The sequence below is a fragment of the Bos javanicus genome, chromosome 3 (genome assembly GCF_032452875.1).
Source record: "Bos javanicus breed banteng chromosome 3, ARS-OSU_banteng_1.0, whole genome shotgun sequence".
Taxonomy (NCBI): Eukaryota; Metazoa; Chordata; class Mammalia; order Artiodactyla; family Bovidae; genus Bos; species Bos javanicus.
The window spans coordinates 34,522,448-34,542,008 of NC_083870.1; the positions used below are offsets into that span (position 1 = coordinate 34,522,448).

The window sequence follows — 19,561 nt, forward strand, 5'->3', positions numbered from 1 at the left end:
GGTGTGTTTGAGTCCCGCGTGTTTTACCTTCTCCTGTGCTTTCTTTCAATGGCACCCCGCTCGAGTACTCTTGCCGGGAAAATCCCATGGACAGAGGAGCCTGGTTGGCTGCAGTCCATGGGGTCGCGAAGAGTTGGACACGACTGAGCGATTTCACTTTCACTTTCATGTATTGGAGAAGGAAATGGCAACCCACTCCAGTGTTCTTGCCTGGAGAATCCCAGGGACGGGGGAGCCTGGTGGGCTGCCTTCTATGGGGTCGCACAGAGTCGGACACGACTGAAGCGACTTAGCAGCAGCAGCAGAAGTGCTTTCTTTCCAGCCCTGCCTGCTTCTGTAGGGGCTCTAATTGTCCCATGGAACAGAAATGAGTGCCTGTTTCCTCCTCGTATTAAAGGACATATCTAAGACAAGGCCTGTCAGTATAATCACTGGCTTGGAAGCTGGGGCCTCCAGTAGATTCCAGTTTCCACCTTACAAGCTTCTAAGACTTACAAGTCCTAAGACTGGACCCTCTCTCTGAACCTCTACTCTTTTCTCCATCTTGAGTCAAGAGAGTGGCAACATGTTTTAATCCCCAGATTACTTCAATTCAAAATTCCTCCTCTCCTGCATGAGTTAGGATACCTTTCTTAATCTGATTATTGAGTAAACCAAACTGTCTCTTTTGCAACCCTTCAGATCTTGGGGTAGGAGGAGTGGGATTGAAGTCTTTCAGAGAGACACTTGAAGAGACTTTTTCAAGGGGAAAATAGGAGATTTGAAGGCAGTTTAAGATATTGAAGTCATGTCTTGCATTTATGTGAAAATTTCTAGAACAAAGATTTCATCATATTTTAATTTTATAACATTCAGGCCTTTACAGTGAAGTATTCTGGTTGCTGATTGGAGCCAAAGTTATCCAAAAATCTCCCTGATAACAAGAGCTTTATTTGAAGGGTTTGGGAATGGGCATACTCTTCCCTGGACTTCCCAGGTGGCGCTAGTGGTAAAGAACCCGCCTGCCAAGGGTCTGGACTATACCTGGAGGAGGGTATGGCAACTCACTTCAGTATTCTTGCCTGGAGAATCCCATGGGCAGAGGAGCCTTGCAGGCTACAGTCCATAGGATCTCAAAGAGTCAGACATGACTGAAGACAGCACAAACGCACACATACTGTTCCACATCCTTCCCACTTTACCAAGAGTTGAGAGTCCCACCCTCAGTGCCCCAAAGCTAACTGTGCTAAGACCTTGGTCTTATGCCATTTGCTTGTGCACCTGTCATGAGGGTATGGCATTGCTGTTCTGCTGCTGCTGCTGCTAAGTCACTTCAGTCGTGTCTGACTCTGTGTGACCCCATAGACAGCAGCCTGCCAGGCTCCCCCATCCCTGGGATTCTCCAGGCAAGAACACTGGATTGGGTTGCCATTTCCTTCTCCAATGCGTGAAAGTGAAAAGTGAAAGTGAAGTCGTTCAGTCATGTCCAACTCTTAGCAACCCCATGGACTTCAGCCTGCTGTTCTACTCCCCAGCAAAGCTCTGCCAAGCCAACTCTGAGGTGTAGGACATGGCTAATACCAGTGGTGGAGCTGACTAGTAGAGACTCAGGGGGAGACTTAGAGAAACGCATTGTCTGGGTTTGGCCCCCTAGGTTCTACATACCGAGGATGTTAGATTTAAAACCAGTGTAAAGGAAGTGTTGGAGCTACAGTCATTGAAGAAAGTGTGTAAGAGGACTGTCCTCAAAGTGTTGGGTTCCCTGAAATCTTCTGAGGGCAAGTGTTTGATGGGAGCTGACTGCTTTCCTTTCAGTGAAGGCAGTGCCAAAGTGTATTGTTTGCTAAGTTTCAAAACAGTGATGGGTGTTCCTGAGGCTTCAGGGGCCCAGGCTGAGGGGAGGAAAGTCACTGAGCTAACACTTTAAGGAGGTCATCAAACTAATTGGAAGGATGGCCTTAAAATTCTGATCTCTCCGAATTTCCTTAGGAATTTTCACCTTTAGTTTTATTGTTAGATTACAGACATCTAAAGTGGAAGGATGAGGAACAGTATGCCTATTCCCAAATCCTTACAGACATCCCGCTTTAAAATGCTCACGCTACCTGGTAAGTGTAATAAATTAATAGGATATTTCATTTATCAGAATCACAGGATTTTTAGAGTTGGAGGTGACTTTATTTACTAGCCTAGTCATAATCTTTTCATCCTCTTGTCCCCCATGTTTTGAAATATTTTTGTCTAACATGATTTTTAAAAAATGATTCATTTTCCCTTGATAATCAGCCATGTATGGCTGCCAATTAGAATTTTCTTATTAGCAGAGAATACCTATGTTATTACACTGAATAGTTCCTGTCAGAAGCTAACACATATCAACATAAATACTTTTGTTACGGAGTGATGGTGTGAAGCCATACCATTTTCAAATGGACTGATTTCTATTAGACTTTAATACTGAGAATAGTTCTTGGGTGCTGCATCTGAGGACTCCAGCGTTCAAGGAACCCCTTCTGGAAAAGAGTTACCCCAAATCCTTTACTTTTTGTATGAAGGAACTGAGGCCCAGGGAAGTTAAGTAATGGAACCAAAGCCTGATTACTTGTAAGTATCTTGCTTGTGTGTTAAGTATCTTGCAGTCGTGTCCAACTCTTTGCAACCCCATGGACTATAGCCCGCCAGGCTCCTCTGTCCATGGAATTCTTCAGGCAAGAATACTGGAGTGGGTTGCCATTTCCTTCTCAAGGGGATCTTCCTGACCCAGGTATCGAACCCGGGTCTCGTGCATTGCAGGCAGATGCTTTACCATCTGAGCTACTAGAGAAGCCTGATAAGTATCTAAGATAGTCCAATGTTTGGGCTTGTCCCTTTGTTAGCATTCCTTAGCAGAAAACAGGGCCTTGAGGAATCTGGCTAAAAAAAAAAATATGTGACTTTATCTTATACGGCAGAAACCACTGGATATTTACATCTTTATCTCCACAGGACCTAGCACAGCATCTTACACTCAAATGCTCAGTCGCTTCAGTTGTGTCTGACTCTTTGTGCTCTCCAGGCTCCTCTGTTCATGGGGATTCTTCAGGCAAGAATACTGGAATTGGTTGCCATGCTCTCCTCCAGGGGATCTTCCCAACCCAGGTATCGAGTTTCCTGCATTGGCAGATGGATTCTTTACAACTAGCGCCACCTGGGAAGCCCCACACCTTACACTGGTGGGTACTTACTAAATCCATGTTGAGTGAATGAGTTGTAGGGAGTAGAGTGAGGGGTTAGAAGCTTGTTACAGGTTCGGTTCAGAAAACAGAATCCTAGGTGAGATAGTACCATGGGGGTCCTGGGCAGCTTGTGGGCAGCCCAGGGGGAACAAGTACCTGCAGGGAAGGAGCTGGAAAGAGGGTGGGCACCCAGGCAGAGATGCCATCCGTGGTTTTCACCAGTTCAGAGCTGGCTAATGTGGGAGGGCTCTCCTGGACCTTGCCTTAGCACCTCCTTGCTCTTCTGTTGCTCTTTTGGGTTTGGAGTAGAGCTCAGGATTTGATAAGCAAGCCCTGTCCTCTCATTCCTCTGGTGGAAGGAAGACTTCAATGCCTACCTGTTGGCTTCAGGAGATGTTCAAACAGAGCTTGCGAAGCCTTTCTTGATCTGCCCCCTACCAACTTCTCTAATATGGTCCCTCTTTCTCTCTTAGTATTTCCCCCTTAAGCTCTGCATCCTGAGCTCTTTGTGGCTCCCCTTCCTGGCCTTGAACCTTTGTGTGAGTTCCTTCTGCCTTGAACTCTCATTTCCCGCTCCTGTTCTCCAAACTGGCTAATTCCTCCTTCCTCCTGGAATCTTTCTCTGCTACTCTCACCTCTCCCCTCAGATTGGTTCAGCACCCTTCTAGGCTCTCATTGTCCAGAAACCTTGATCATATTGTTTCAGCAGGAACTGACAGCACCACCTCCAGTTCTACTGCCCACTCCCTCCTGTTAGACCCACAGTAACAGGAAGTTATTGATATTTCTCCCAGCAATCTTGATTCCAGCTTGTGCTTCTTCCAGCCCAGCGTTTCTTATGATACACTCTGCATCAGATCAGATCAGATCAGTCGCTCAGTCGTGTCGGACTCTTTGCGACCCCATGAATCGCAGCACGCCAGGCCTCCCTGTCCATCACCAACTCCCGGAGTTCACTCAGACTCACGTCCATTGAGTCAGAGATGCCATCCAGCCATCTCATCCTCTGTCATCCCCTTCTCCTCTTGCCCTCAATCCCTCCCAGCATCAGAGTCTTTTCCAGTGAGTCAACTCTTCGCATGAGGTGGCCAGAGTACTGGAGTTTCAGCTTCAGCATCATTCCTTCCAAAGAAATCCCAGGGCTGATCTCCTTCAGAATGGACTGGTTGGATCTCCTTGCAGTCCAAGGGACTCTCAAGAGTCTTCTCCAACACCACAGTTCAAAAGCATCAATTCTTCGGCGCTCAGCCCTCTTCACAGTCCAACTCTCACATCCATACATGACCACAGGAAAAACCATAGCCTTGACTAGATGGACCTTTGTTGGCAAAGTAATGTTTCTGCTTTTGAATATGCTATCTAGGTTGGTCATAACTTTCCTTCCAAGGAATAAGCATCTTTTAATTTCATGGCTGCAGTCACCATCTGCAGTGATTTTGGAGCCCAAAAAAATAAAGTCTGACACTGTTTCCACTGTTTCCCCATCTATTTCCCATGAAGTGATGGGACCGGATGCCATGATCTTCGTTTTCTGAATGTTGAGCTTTAAGCCAACTTTTTCACTCTCCACTTTCACTTTCATCAAGAGGCTTTTCAGTTCCTCTTCACTTTCTGCCATAAGGGTGGTGTCATCTGCATATCTGAAGTTATTGATATTTCTCCCGGCAATCTTGATTCCAGCTTGTGTTTCTTCCAGTCCAGCATTTCTCATGATGTACTCTGCGTAGAAGTTAAATAAGCAGGGTGACAATATACAGCCTTGACGTATTCCTTTTCCTATTTGGAACCAGTCTGTTGTTCCATGTCCAGTTCTAACTGTTGCTTCCTGACCTGCATAGAGGCTTCTCAAGAGGCAGGTCATGTGGTCTGGTATGCCCCTCTTTCATAATTTTCTACTGAACTGAACAGGAAGTTGCTGTTGCTGTACTTGTGCAACAAGGAGGAACCATTTAAAAATGGTCAGGGAGGGCTGCCTGGACATGCGGAACTTTGACCCTGCCTCTCCCTCTGTTCAAATTGGAGCGAGGTGTCAATTCTCCCATCACTCTGAATCATATCTGTGCTCAGTCACTCAGTCATGTCCCACTCTTTGAGACCCCATGGACTGTAGCCTGCCGGGCTCCTCTATCATGGGATTTTCTGGGCAACAATACTGGATACGGTTGCCATTTCCTCCTCCAGGGGATCTTCCCGACCCAGGGATCAAACCCACGTCTCCTGCGTCTCTTTCATTTGCAGGCAGATTCTTTATCATTGCACCACCTGGGAAGCCCCTGTATCAAATTGAGAAAGCCTCAATTTCTCTGTTTCTCCAATACCCATTGTGGCTCTGTGGTTCTTAATTAAATGTCTTCTTTAAGTATTAGTCCAAGTCCTTAGTATCTTCTTGCCTGGTTACCTGACAATGTGTTTCACTTCACACATTCACCCCTTCCACTCTTCCAGTCCCAGTTTCAAGCTTGGCCATGTCTGCTGCTTATTTGATGCCCTGGGACAAGTACAATATATGGCTGAACTCATGTCAGTGAACTGCAGCACCCCCAGGTAATTATTCATTCACTCTTGGAGCCCCAGTGTATGAGCCAGGGACGATTTCACAGTGGAGTGACTTTGAAAACTGGATGGGGGTCTATCAGGTGAAAAGGAAAGCAAAAGCAGAGGCATACGTTAAGGCAGGGAAGTATGACAGAGCTTATGACTGAGGAACAGTGAAAAGTTCAGTGTGGTTAGAGAGGCATATGTCCAGGCAGGGAGGTATGACAGAGCTTTAACTGAGGAACAGTGAAAAGTTCAATATGGTTAGAGTGTATAGTGTGGAATAGGTGGTGCTAGTGGTAAAGAACTTGCCTGCCGTTACAAGAGATGTAAGAGACTGTAGGTTGGATCCCTGGGTTGGGAAGATCCCCTGGAGCAGGGCATGGCAACCCACTCCAATATTCTTGCCTAGAGAATCCCGTGGACAGAGGAGCCCGGCAGGCTATAATCCATAGGGTCACAAAGAGTCAGACACGACTGAAGGGACTTAGCACAAGCACACACAGAATATAAGTGTGTGCAGTTAGGGACCATGTATACCATATTACTAAATCTGTTCCTCACCTATTGTAGTGGGGCTAATACCTACCTCTAGGCCTGTTCTGAGAACCAGGTGGGCAATGTTATGAAAGAACTTAGTTCAGGCTTGATATGTAGACATGTCTAATTAACGCGAGTTTCCTTTCCTATTTTCCTTCTTAGTTTAGATTTTGGACTTCCCTGGTGATTCAGTGGTTAAGAATTTCCCTGCCAATGCAGGGGACATGGGTTCAGTCCCCGGTCCAGGAAGAGTCCACATGCCACAGAGCAACTAAGGCTGTGAGCCACGATGACTGAGCCCATGTGCCCTAGAGCCCGTGCTCTGCAACGAGAGAAGCCACTGCAGTAAGAAGCCTGAGTACGCCAACTGGAGAGTAGTCCCTGCTCCCTGCAACTAGAGAAGGCCTGCACGAATCAGTGAAGACCCAGTACAGCCAAAAATAAATACAATTTAAGACTTTAGATATTATTCTATAAGCAGGGGTAATATTTAAAATATTTAAATATTTAGGGAATTCCCTGGCAATCCAGTAGTTAAGACTTCCTTACTCTCACTGCCGGAGAAGGCGATGGCACCCCACTCCGGTACTCTTGCCTGGAAAATCCCATGGACACGGGGAGCCTGGTAGGCTGCAGTCCATGGGGTCACTAAGAGTCAGACATGACTGAGCGACTTCACTTTCACTTTTCATTTTCATGCATTGGAGAAGGAAATGGCAACCCACTCCAGTGTTCTTGCCTGGAGAATCCCAGGGACGGGGGAGCCTGGTAGGCTGCCGTCCATGGGGTCACACGGAGTCGGATACGATTGAAGTGACTTAGCAGCAGCAGCACTCTCACTGCCAATGGCCTGGGTCTGATTCCTGATTGGGGAACTAAGATCCCACAGGCTGCATGGTATAGCAAAATTTAATGAACTAGTTAGCCACCTGTATGACCCAGGTTTCTCTGGTAGCTCAGTGGTAAAGAATCCACCTTTACCGGAAACCAGGGTTTGATCCCTGGGTCAGGAAGATCCCCTGCAGTAGGAAATGGCAACCCACTCCTGTATTCTTGCCTGGAAAATCCCATGGACAGAGGAGCCTGTAGGGCTACACTGTCCATGGGGTCACAAAGAGTCAGGCACAACTTAGTGACTAAACAATAACAACACCCAGGTACCACCCAGTCCAAACAAATGTGGGTCACAACCAAGCAGCTGAGGGAATTCTTTGTAGGGACTAAGTGCCCTCAACTGGAGTAAAGGAAAGCACGGAAGCAGGAAAATCCAGCTGCACTGGGAAACGGTGGGTCCTTGATGTCCTCTAGGATTTTATCCACATCTAGTCCATGATAATCAATACCATACCCAAATAAGCTAATTTCACCTGTCTTTGTAGGCTCGTGGTTACGTGGCTGGCCTCAGTGCCACCCACGAGAAAACTGAAGCGGAGGGGAATGGAACTGACGTGCTCGGTGTTTTACATGTCCTCTTTTCCAATCCTCACCCAGTCTTGGGAGGTCAGGCATCATCAGGGGCGTTTTACTGTTGTGGAGACTGAGGCTCTGATGGATGGCTGATTCCTCAGCAGGTGGTGAGATGCTTGTGGCAGAGGTCCCTCTTGCTCCTAAGTGTGCTCTCTTCTCTGCCACTCTGGGGTTCCAGAGTCCTCCTCTTCAGCTTAAGTTTTAAGGGCATTTACCATTTCTCACTCACTCATCCAGCCATCAAACCTGTCTAAGAAAAACAACTGAAAGGTATATTTTTATTTCACAAAAAAAGTGTGACACGCGATACCCATCCCCTAACAAACTACAAACTCTTGGAATACAGAGTAAAAAGGAGATCCGATCAGTCTTGATGAGATAAAAATTTGGTTTCACAAAGTTGAAAAATCCATTACAAACTCTCTGTTGTATAAATATAGTCTGTCTTATCTTCAGTGCAGAGTGAGACAAAAAAAAAAGTTTTGTTGGCATAAGAAATCCCCTGGTCCTTGAATACACCAGTCTTCATTTGTACTCTCAGCCAAATACAGGTGACATCTACATGATAAGAGTTACATGTGTATTCTTGGACTCTAGGTAACTAAAAGGGATTTAATATTTTATCTCCTGAGCCCACTCTCCCTCCCCTAAAAGCTTGTGCAAAACACTATAGTCTTAGTTTACTAAAGATTTTTCCCATATAAAATAACATGTGTGTGTTCTAAATTTGACTATGGTAATAGGTGTACAATTCTGTAAGTATACTAAAATCTGTTGAATTGTATGTTTTAAATGAGTGAATTGCATGGAATTTGAATTATACCTCAATAGAGCTATTTTAAAATATCTATCATTTCTAAGTTGCTAGGGGAGCAACAGATGACCATTATAGCATATCTCAGAAGTTCCTGGCAGGATGCAGGGAATATTTGCAGAAATCAGTACACTAAGGGATATAGAAAGGAGATCTTGGAAGTATTATGATTAAGTCAGTGGAGTTTGAGGTTGCTCTAGGATCACTCGGTTTCAAGATGTCAGAATAAAGAAATCAACGGGGTAGGTATTTTTTTCTGATTGATTCTAGCACAGTCTGTGTACCTTCTGTGGCCTTTGTCACAAAATAGTTATTTGGTGGAAAAGCAGATGCCCGGGGCATTGTTGAGTCTATGGAAAATTTTAGGCTGGCACTCAGAAGCTGACTATCTGCCTCCATTGAGAGAAATTCCACCATGGCCACAGGTTCTGAGAGCCTGAGTCCCACAAGAGGAGGAAGAAATTAGATACCAAAGAAAAGCTTCTAGATTTATTGAATCAAAGGGACTGCCTGCCTTCAGTGATGCTGTTTCTGGCCAGAAGTCACAGCAGGGTTCCAGTTCTCGAAGACCCTTCTATAAGACCATTGCCAGGGCAGCAGGGGTGGATCATTATGCAGCATTTACAAGTGTCATCTCCAAACTTGACCTACCAGCTGGTCGCCAAATGGCCATTTGAGAAAGGAGACAAACCATGGGCAACTGGGCCCTTGAACCAGGACGTCATTCTAGCCAAATAGCGAGCGGAGGAGAATTGCCATTGGTCGAAAGAAAAAGAGAACTGAAACTCTTGCTCTGCTTTTACCATTCTAGTTAAAGTTCATCATTTACACTTGTTGTGAAAGTCCAGAAAAAGGGCAAAGAGGCCATTCACTTTACTCAACTTTAAGAACAAGGCTTACTCAACTTTAAGAACAGTGCTAGCAGAAGGTGGGGCCAGAAGTCATTTTCGTTTTTTAGCAGAAGCAGGGAAAGACAGGGGCTTGAAAGTGCGAGGGTTCCCAGTTTGGCGAACACCTTGTCTAACTCCCCCATGTTTCCTCCTAGAAAACTGGTCTGGATCTACTTACTGCTGGGGCACGGGCTAGAAGTCCATGCCTTCTTGGCCAGCCTACAGGTTGTTTATTCTGTGGCCGAGCAGATGAACTAAGCTTAGAAGCAGGCACCATGGCCGCCTCAGGTCCAGCCTGTTGTGGGCTGGTTTTCCAGTGTGGCCCCATTAAAACCTTGACCTGCTTGTGTTCTTTCAAAATATAATATGCGTGTTCCCTAATATGGTCCAAGCCTTTAGGTATGGGGTACTCAAGGATGAGGAATTTTCCTCACTGGCAATGTTTTGTCATTTTTAGGTAAAAGCAAATAGAGAATAAAGCTAGAACATCTGGGGTTGGGGCTTACCTGGTTCCCTTTAGTGTCATAGGGAGATGGTGGGAGGTTTAAAAAAAAAACCAAAAAGACGATGCTAGGGGGAGAAGAGATCCATCAGGGCTTTGGGCATTTTCTTGACAAACTTTTTCCTTTGGCTCCAGTGAGAACAGTTATAGCTTACTCAAGAAAAGGGAATGAAGTACCCAGTTTAAAAAACAAAATAAAACCTTCCTTTATTGCCTCTTTGTGCTTGTCAAGCCTCTTCTTACCCAGGGCTTACTCATCTGGCCCCAGCCTGTCCATTATACCAGTTGGAGCCAGTTATCCAGGAGAGACGAATCCAGGCAACCAGGAAGATGATCCATCAGGGGATGCCAATACCCTCCTCACCCAGCCTCTCTCCCAGAGAGATCATGAGCTGAGGGCAATGATCAGGGGAAACTCCTGGCTGCTTCTGCCCTGAAATAAGAGGACAGGAGGAGTCGTTTCTGTACTTAAAAAGAGAGAAATACTTTTGTTCCAGAGCAATAAGAAATATGAGCAGATGAAGCTATGGCTCTGAGGGCTGGTCCATTTTGGGAAACAAGATGCAAGCAAGGGAGTAATATATAAACAAAGTATGGGTGTATTTGGCAGGTTGGAGGCAAGCAGAAAGGAAGGTTTGGGTACTCTATAAAAAAACAAAGATCTGGAATTCAAACTTCTTCTGATAAGGCCACAACGAAGAGATTTCCAGCAGTGGGTGTTGCAGGAAGGTGGCACCCACATTGCCACAGGCTTGCAAGGTAATGTGTCCAGGTAAGGAGGCAGGTGAGGCAGGGCAGTGTCCCTCACAGGTCCATGTCTGGGCCTCCTGAGGATGTCTTCAGTGGCACCGAGTCAAACCCATCAGGAGTCCTCTGAAAGAGAGATGGTGACAGGAGCTGGCTGCTGCACATGGGCAAGTTTGGGGAACAAAGGAGAGAAATGGAAGAGAGGTGACAGAAAGAACCCTCCTGAAATTTCTGCTTTCAGTGGCTTCGTGGAAACACGGACATAAGATGGCCTCTATTCTTCTTGCTCCCTTCAGTCAGTCAGAGGATGAGGAATATCTTTAAACCCCTTGCTTTGCACCTTTGTCAAAGTCTAGAAGTTCCAGAAAGACCTAAGTGTCCCAGGGTAAACTGTTCTCCTATTGGTTAAACAAAAAGCATTTAGGGTCTAAGGAGGCCAAGGGAGTCACCCTGCAAGGTCAGCACAAAGGGAATGAGATTTGGCCAAGTAAACACCTACCCATCTTCCTTTCCTTTTCTGTTGCCACCCTCCCCACCCAGGTTAGATAAATTGGTCAGGGCAGCAGTGAACTGTGGGTGCTGGCAGAATGGGGCTGCAGAGGGTCCTGGCCCTGGAGGAATCACTCGAATGCTCTCTGCTTGCCCCAGGCCCAGCGACAGTGTGGTCTGTCTTATGTTTATGAGCTTCAGACTCATTCACCCACCCACCCAGAGTCAGCTCTCCCAGTTCAGAACTGTTCAAGAGTGAACAACTTAGATGAAGCTGTGACTCAGCCCCCAAAGGACAGGGGCCTGACATCCAGGGGACAGCACCCTCCACTGGCCAAAGGAGAGCCTCACTTCTACTGGAAGTTGATCCTAGAGGTCATCCCTTCCCCTCTCTCCAAAATACAAAAAGGGTTTTGGTTTATTGTTTTGTGTTTTGGGAACGAGGTTGATTCTGAACACATGGGTGGTTCAGTACTCCTGGAAGTTAAAAGGCCCAAACAGCCCATCCACTGGAGTGCATGTTGGCAGACAAGGAGCCTTGTGCAGAGCAGTCCTGGGCCTCAGGGGAAAAAGCATTTGTGTGAAAATACAGAAGACAGAAGCCAGGATTCTCAAGGCAGGAGGATAGAAGAGAATGGAGGGTAGGGAGCAGAACAGTGGTCCCTAAACAGTCGGGGGTCTCAGTGTCCTAGGACTCATGTCTTCTCCTGGCCTCCAGGGTGACCTCAGCGCACTGGCCATCATCCCTACCTTGGAGGTAAATGATTTGATCTTCCCAAAGAGTGACTTTTTGCTGGTAAAGATGAGGTCATCCTCCACATCCTCGCCTTCCATGATGGCACAGCTGTCAGCGGCTGGTAGGTCACAGTCCTTGAGGGTAGCATTCATCACCAGCTTGGAGTACTTGTACTCTAGCCTATGAAACAAGGGAATGGGGAAGACAAGACACCAAACTGTAATAAAAGGAAAAGGAGAAAGGTTGGGCTAAAAGGAGATATTCCCTTACCATGGGTGATGGAACTGAAACGTAGCAAAATGGTGTTAGGCCGGGGATTTGGCTAGGGAATCTGATTCCCAAGTCAAGGATCTTTTCTCTTAAATCTAGGTGTTTCTATGATCTCAAAGCTGAACAGAAATCATGAAACTGTAAAACCATTTTACCATTAATAATAGCAAATTAATAATTCTTTTTGCATTTCTTTTGACATCTAACAGCTTTTCATAGACTGCCATGTGGTACCATCCCTGTTAGGAGTTGAGGTGCGTATGTGTGTGCTGAATCACTTCAGTTGTGTCTGACTCTTTGTGACCCCATGGACTGTAGTCCACCAGGCTCCCTTGTCCATGGGATTCTCCAGGCAAGAATACTGGAGTGGGTTGCCGTGCCCTCCTCCAGGGGATCTTCCTGGAGGAACTGAACCCATGTCTCCTGTATAGCAGGCAGATTCTTTACTGCTGAGCCACTGGGGAAGCCCCTAGGAGTCAGGATAACCAAGGCATATCCTGGATGAGTAGCTCAACAAGCCTCTGGCCAGAGTCACAGGGACTGTAGCCAATACCAAAGAGCAGCCGTGTGAATTTATACTCTCAGATACTCTCCTTCCAGCTCAACAGTCCAGCCCTGGCCATCCCCAAACCCATCACATACTTTTGATTCTTTTTCCAAAAGTAACAGGTCAAGACAGTGAGCAGGATGGCGGTGCAGGTGCCTGCAGAGATGCCCACTTTCAGCCAGAAGTCTATTGTTTTGCAGATGGTGACTCTCTGCTCAGGCAGGGAGATGCCACCGGAGCACAGCTTTGGTTCTCGCCACACGTAAGTAGTCTTCTGTTGGGGAGAAAAACAAGGAACTCAGATATCACACTCGCCTGTCTCCTGGGAAGTCCCCAAGCAGAGACGCCTACCTGGATGCCGGCCACACAGCTGCTGACGATAGCATGGTAGTCGGCAGTTGAGCAGAGGGGGCAAGCAGCCACGCTCTCCCACAGGAAGTGGAAGTTACAGCCATCACAGGTCCCATCGGAGCACTTGCTAACAGAGCAGAAAGGAGACTTGAGCGCATGCTCGCTGGACTGTTGGGAAGATCTGGGTGGAGTCCTATCATTTCATAAATTGCCTGATCCGTCTTCTCCTTGTTAAATTGTCAGTTCCATCATGACCCTTCCAACTAGTTCTTAGCCTTAGTTTTGCTCTCTGATTTCCCTGATGATAGGAGGCCTTTCCAGCCTTCATCAGGGCCCCCACCCTCTGCCCGTAAGTTTCTTCGGACATCAGATGACAACTCATGTAAGCTGTCTGAGCTCTGGCACAGCTGCCCAACTAACCCCTCAGAAGCTCCTGTTCTCCCCATGGACATGGGACATTTTGCAAAAGTCACTTTTTCCCTTCATTTTAAAGTTTCTATTTTCTGTTGGGGTATAGCTGATTAACAAACAATGTTGTAAGAGTTTCCGGTGAACAGTGAAGGGACTCAGCCATACATGTGCATGTATCCATTCTCCCCCAAACTCCATCCAGGCTGCCACATAACACGGAGCAGAGTTCCCTGTGCTGTGCAGTAGGACCTTGTTGGTTATCCATTTTAAATACAGCAGTGTGTAGAGCTTCCTGTGGAGGGTTGGGTGTGAGGGGCCAGTGTTTGGGAATGAACTTCAGGTCACTGCTGTCTGCAATGTACTTTACTGTAATGTTTGCAACAAGAATATTAGTGACCATACATTTTAACACCACTGCTGGGCCACAGTGTGCCTCTTGGCTCCCCATCTCCCTGATCAGTCGTTGCCTAGCAGCATCATTTTCCAAACCATCTTCCTCAAGACATGGATACCCTCAAGATGTTAGTGTTGTGTGAAAAGAGGAAGGTAGGGGGAAAGGTTGTTGTTGTTGTTTAGTTGATAAGTCATGTCTGATTCTATCACAACCCCATGGACTGTGGCCCACTAGTCTCCTCTGTTCATGGGGTATCCCAGGCAAGAGTACTGGAGTGTGTTGCCATTTCCTTCTCCAGGGGATCTTCCTGGAGAATTGAACCTTCATCTCCTTCATTGGCAGGCAGATTCTTTACCACTGAGCCACCAGGGAAGCCTGGGGCTTCCTGTAATCAAATTAGTTCAAGATTCCTTGATTTAGTGCCCTTGGCTATTAAATTCAAAATTGGGTCTTTCAGCTGTAGAGAGATTCTTAGAATTCCCTGCTGCTGCTGCTGCTGTGGCGGCGGCGGCGGCAGCGGTGGCGGCTGCAGCGGTGCTTCAGTCGTGTCCGACTCTGTGCGACCCCATAGACGGCAGACCACCAGGCTCCGCCCTCCCTGGGATTCTCCAGGCAAGAACACTCGAGTGGGTTGCCATTTCCTTCTCCAATGTGTGAAAAGTGAAAAGTGAAAGTGAAGTTGCTCAGCCATGTCCGACTCTATGCAACCCCATAGACTGCAGCCTACCAGGCTCCTCCGTCCATGGGATTTTCTAGGCAAGAGTACTGGAGTGGGTTGCCATTGCCTTCTCCGTAGGATTCCCTAACCTTTACTAATTTGATAATAAGAAGGATCTATTATCTCATTGAAGAAAGTAGGCAAAACCACTAGACCATTCAGGTATGACCTAAATCAAATTCCTTATGATTATACAGTGGAAGTGAGAAATAGATTTAAGGGACTAGATCTGATGAACTATGGACGGAGGTTCGTGACACTGTACAGGAGACAGGGATCAAGACCATTCCCATGGAAAAGAAATGCAAAAAAGCAAAATGGCTGTCTGGGGAGGCCTTACAAATAGCTGTGAAAAGAAGAGAAGTGAAAAGCAAAGGAGAAAAGGAAAGATATAAGCATCTGAATGCAGAGTTCCAAAGAATAGCAAGGAGAGATAAGCAAGCCTTCCTCAGCGATCAATGCAAAGAAATAGAGGAAAACAACAGAATGGGAAAGACTAGAGATCTCTTCAAAAAAATTAGAGATACCAAGGGAATATTTCATGCAAAGATGGGCTCGATAAAGGACAGAAATGGTATGGACCTAACAGAAGCAGAAGATATTAAGAAGAGGTGGCAAGAATATACAGAAACTGTACAAAAAAGATCTTCATGACCCATATAATCATGATGGTGTGATCACTCACCTAGAGCCAGACATCCTGGAATGTGAAGTCAAGTGGGCCTTAGGAAGCATCACTACGAACAAAGCTAGTGGAGGTGATGGAATTCCAGTTGAGCTCTTTCAAATCCAAAAAGATGATACTGTGAAAGTGCTGCACTCAATATGCCAGCAATTTTGGAAAACTCAGCAGTGGCCGCAGGACTGGAAAACGTCAGTTTTCATTCCCATCCCAAAGAAAGACAATGCCAAAGAATGCTCAAACTACCACACAGTTGCACTCATCTCACATGCTAGTAAAGTAATGCTCAAAATTCTCCAAGCCAGGCTTCAGCAATATGTGAACCGTGAAATTCCAGATGTTCAAGCTGGTTTTAGAAAAGGCAGAGGAACCAGAGATCAAATTGCCAACATCCACTGGGTCATTGAAAAAGAAAGAGAGTTCCAGAAAAACATCTATTTCTCCTTTATTGACTATGCCAAAGCCTTTGACTGTGTGGATCACAATAAACTGTGGAAAATTCTGAAAGAGATGGGAATACCAGACCACCTGACCTGCCTCTTGAGAAACCTATATGCAGGTCAGTTAGCAACAGTTAGAACTGGACATGGAACAACTTACTGGTTCCAAATAGGAAAAGGAGTATGTCAAGGCTGTAAATTGTCACCCTGCTTATTGAACTTCTATGCAGAGTACATCATGAGAAACGCTGGGCTGGAAGAAGCACAAACTAGAATCAAGATTTCTGGGAGAAATATCAATAACCTCAGATATGCAGATGACACCACCCTTATGGCAGACAGTGAAGAGGAACTAAAAAGCCTCTTGATGAAAGTGAAAGAAGAGAGTGAAAAAGTTGGCTTAAAGCTCAACATTCAGAAAACGAAGATCATGGCATCCGGTCCCATCACTTCATGGGAAATAGATGGGGAAACAGTGGAAGCAGTGTCAGACTTTATTTTTTGGGGCTCCAAAATCACTGCAGATGGTGACTGCAGCCATGAAATTAAAAGATGCTTACTCCTTGGAAGGAAAGTTATGACCAACCTAGATAGCATATTCAAAAGCTGAGACATTACTTTGCCAACAAAGGTCTGTCTAGTCAAGGCTATGGTTTTTCCAGTGGTCATGTATGGATGTGAGAGTTGGACTGTGAAGAAAGCTGAGTGCCAAAGAATTGATGCTTTTGAATTGTGGTGTTGGAGAAGACTCTTGAGAGTCCCTTGGACTGCAAGGAGATCCAACCAGTCCATTCTAAAGGAGATCAGTCCTGGGTGTTCTTTGGAAGGACTGATGCTAAAGCTGAAACTGTAATACTTTGGCCACCTCATGCAAAGATTTGACTCATTGGAAAAGACTCTGATGCTGGGAGGGATTGGGGGCAGGAGGAGAAGGGAATGACAGAGGATGAGATGGCTGGATGGCATCACCGACTCGATGGACGTGAGTTTGAGTGAACTCTGGGAATTGGTGATGGACAGGGAGGCCTGGCATGCTGCAATTCATAGGGTCACAAAGAGTCAGACACAACTGAGCAACTGAACTGAACTGAACTGATTATCTCATTGGCTTCCCTGGTGGCTCAGATGGTAAAGCACTCACCTGCAGTGTGGGTGCCAGGGTCCATCCCTGAGTTGGGAAGATCCCTTGGAGGAGGGTATGCCAACCCACTTAAGTATTCTTGCCTGTAGAATCCAGGGCTACAGTCCATGGGGTCACAAAGAGTGACTGAGCGACTAAGCACATTATCTCATTATCTCCAGTCTCATTATCTCATTTAATCCTCATAACAACCCCCTGAAGGAATTTATTATCATCCCCATTTTGCAAATAAAGAAGAAGAGGCCTAGAGAAGATAAGAACTATATCCATAACAGAGCTGGCAAGTATAGGAGGGGAATTGAATCTGCCCCTGGCCATTAGTCACTCTGCTACACAGCTGCCCACATGCTCTAAAGAGTGAGGGTAACTTCTACTCTTCTGCTCCATCCTTGACATCTAAAGATCTAGGGTTTGGAACCATGACTGTGTCCCCAAGAGGCCATTAATGGAGCTCAGACGATTTTCTCTTTTGCTCTTCTTCAGTAATCTCTGTTTGGTTCTTGGGATGGAGTGATGCCAAGGAAGGGAGGCTGTGTCACAACCCTTTACCTTGGCAGAGACAGACTTCCAGGAGCAGGCTTGAGTGGACTGCATCTGACTCGGATGGTAGTTGATCTCCCAGAGCTGCAAGACTGGGTCACATCATTGGACCTGCAGAGCAAACAGCCGCCATGGGGGAAGGAGTCACTCATTGGTGCCACTGGAGAGCTGCTAAGTGAAGTCAGCATGAAACAGATACCTGGCTGGGTAAGTCTGGTCTGACACATAGGAGAGAGTGGGGGGTCAGGGAGATCCGGTCAAGGGGAAATGCACTGGTCTAGGAAAGGCTGTGCTGTGCTCAGTTGCTCAGTCATGTCTGACTCTTTATCGGCCTCATGGACTGTTGCCCATCAGGCTCCTCTGTCCATGGGATTTCCCAGGCAAGAATACTGGAGTGGGTTACCATGCCCTCTTCCAGGGCATCTTCCCAACCCAGGGATCAAACCTGTTGTCTTCTGGGTCTCCTGCATTGCAGGTGGACTGTTTACCACTGAGCCACTGGGGAAGTGCTAGGAAAGGCTAGCAGATGCATTAACATTGGAATCTCCTTAGGTGGGAGGGGTTGTCCACCCTAGGTCATTCAATATTCTTCGATGCCACCAGGGGCACACCCACCCCAGGTAATACCCAAGTAGCTGGGCTGGGGAACTCAGCCTTTAGAGCTCTCTGCTGGGCGGGTCTGCTAGACCCTGTTCTGGCTTGATAAGCAGTAGGTGGCTAAAGAGGGAGGGACGCCACAGAGATTGCGGAGAAGCCCTGGGTTTCACTTGCATTAGCCTGGCCTCTCATTTTCACCTATAAAAGAAGATCACGTCCGGTATTCCCAGGGACTCCGGGTGGAAAAGTTCAGCCGGGGAGGTGATGCCATCCAGAGTCATATCTGTTGTCACGCCTGCCAAATGAGAGCTCCTAATTAGTTCTCACTAGTAGCATTTAGCTGGCAACCACTTCAGTTCTTCCAATACCTGTTCGCATCCCACCTTCCTTCATCTCATCACATCCCTGAGTGGCTCAGGAGAGGGCAAACCAAAGGTTTATCAGTGGCCCCAGGGGCCCTTGGTACCCCAGGATGGAGTCGGAAACAGAGGTCAGGAGGTTGGGCCCCTCACCTGGGGCCTTTTAGCTTAGAGTCTGGGAGCCTCACTCACTCTCTCTTCACACAGACACACACTCAAACAGGTGAGAAAGACGGAGGTACTCACCGATAAGCCGGTCTGCGAGGCTGACAGGCTGCGAGGACACCCCGGCCTTGTAGCCTGTCACCTCTGGGGGAATGATGATCGCCTGGCACACGTAGGCTGTGATGGGTTTGGAGAAACCTGACTCACCCTCGGGGATCCGGAGGTCGGTGACATTGTCAGTGCACACGGACATTTTCCTACCCTGGGCAGGGGGTGCGGGAGGAAGTGTGAGGGAATGCATGATCACAGAAGAACTCCCGAAAGGGAACAGGGAACAGTTTCTCCACGTTTAAAACTTTAGCCTTCTAAGAGCACGCTGCAGTGGAATGATTCATCCCCGTGCTAATTACAAGACAGATTTTAAAAGATAAAGAAAGCTAAGAATAAGGCCTAGGTGCCCTAGTTTCTGGAACTCTGGCCCAGAGAGCCCCAGTCTTTTATTTCCTTGGAATCACCTGGAGCCCCTTGTGAGCAGGGTTGTGATGGTGGCAAACTGATTGGCAGATCTCATCTACCAGCCTACCAGTCAAGGGCCTTTCTTATCCTAGTCAGATTTCTAGGCAGGTCCTGAAATGTGTAACTGATCTCATGAAATTGATTTGGGCATCTGGCCTGCTTCCCATTCACTCTCTGTGTCTTCCTTGGAGCTGTGATTCTACCATACTTGGGAGAGGAAAAGGCAACCCACTCCAGCATTGTTGCCTGGAAAATTCCATGGACAGAGGAGCCTGGTGGGCTACAGTCCATGGGGTCGCAAAGAGTCAGACAAGACTGAGTGACTAACACTTTCTTTTCTCATCTTGGGAGGACTTTCCAGAGTGTCCTGGGGGTTAAAACAAACCCCATAACCAGCCCTCTCCCTGCCTTGAGGTAGAACATTTTAGGACCAATTGGAACCTATTCTATTTAAAAATATTTATCACTAGAAGAAAGACTGCTTCTCCTCCAGTCTGTAACAATGCAAACTCTCTA

At 46.8% G+C, this 19,561-nt stretch overlaps 1 protein-coding gene and 1 long non-coding RNA gene across 4 annotated transcripts in view; one reads left to right on the plus strand and one right to left on the minus strand.

Annotated features, from left to right (window-relative positions):
• The first annotated feature begins 5 nt into the window (after positions 1-5).
• On the plus strand, positions 6-10,003 carry LOC133244173 (uncharacterized). The gene is made up of 2 exons (XR_009735318.1): positions 6-5,738; positions 6,432-10,003. It is a non-coding gene; the product is annotated as an uncharacterized LOC133244173 (long non-coding RNA).
• Positions 10,004-10,518: 515 nt separating this feature from the next.
• The window catches only part of ELAPOR1 (endosome-lysosome associated apoptosis and autophagy regulator 1), a 74,610-nt gene continuing 65,567 nt past the window's right edge, over positions 10,519-19,561 (minus strand). For all 3 annotated transcript variants that reach the window (XM_061410960.1, XM_061410962.1, XM_061410961.1), the window contains 7 exons: positions 18,611-18,791; positions 18,204-18,300; positions 17,418-17,519; positions 13,083-13,209; positions 12,827-13,005; positions 11,929-12,094; positions 10,519-10,815 (listed from right to left, as the gene is read on the minus strand). In XM_061410960.1, the coding sequence (XP_061266944.1) occupies positions 10,747-10,815; positions 11,929-12,094; positions 12,827-13,005; positions 13,083-13,209; positions 17,418-17,519; positions 18,204-18,300; positions 18,611-18,791 (921 nt within the window). In that variant the 3' untranslated portion in view covers positions 10,519-10,746. The remainder of the gene's footprint in view (positions 10,816-11,928; positions 12,095-12,826; positions 13,006-13,082; positions 13,210-17,417; positions 17,520-18,203; positions 18,301-18,610; positions 18,792-19,561) is intronic.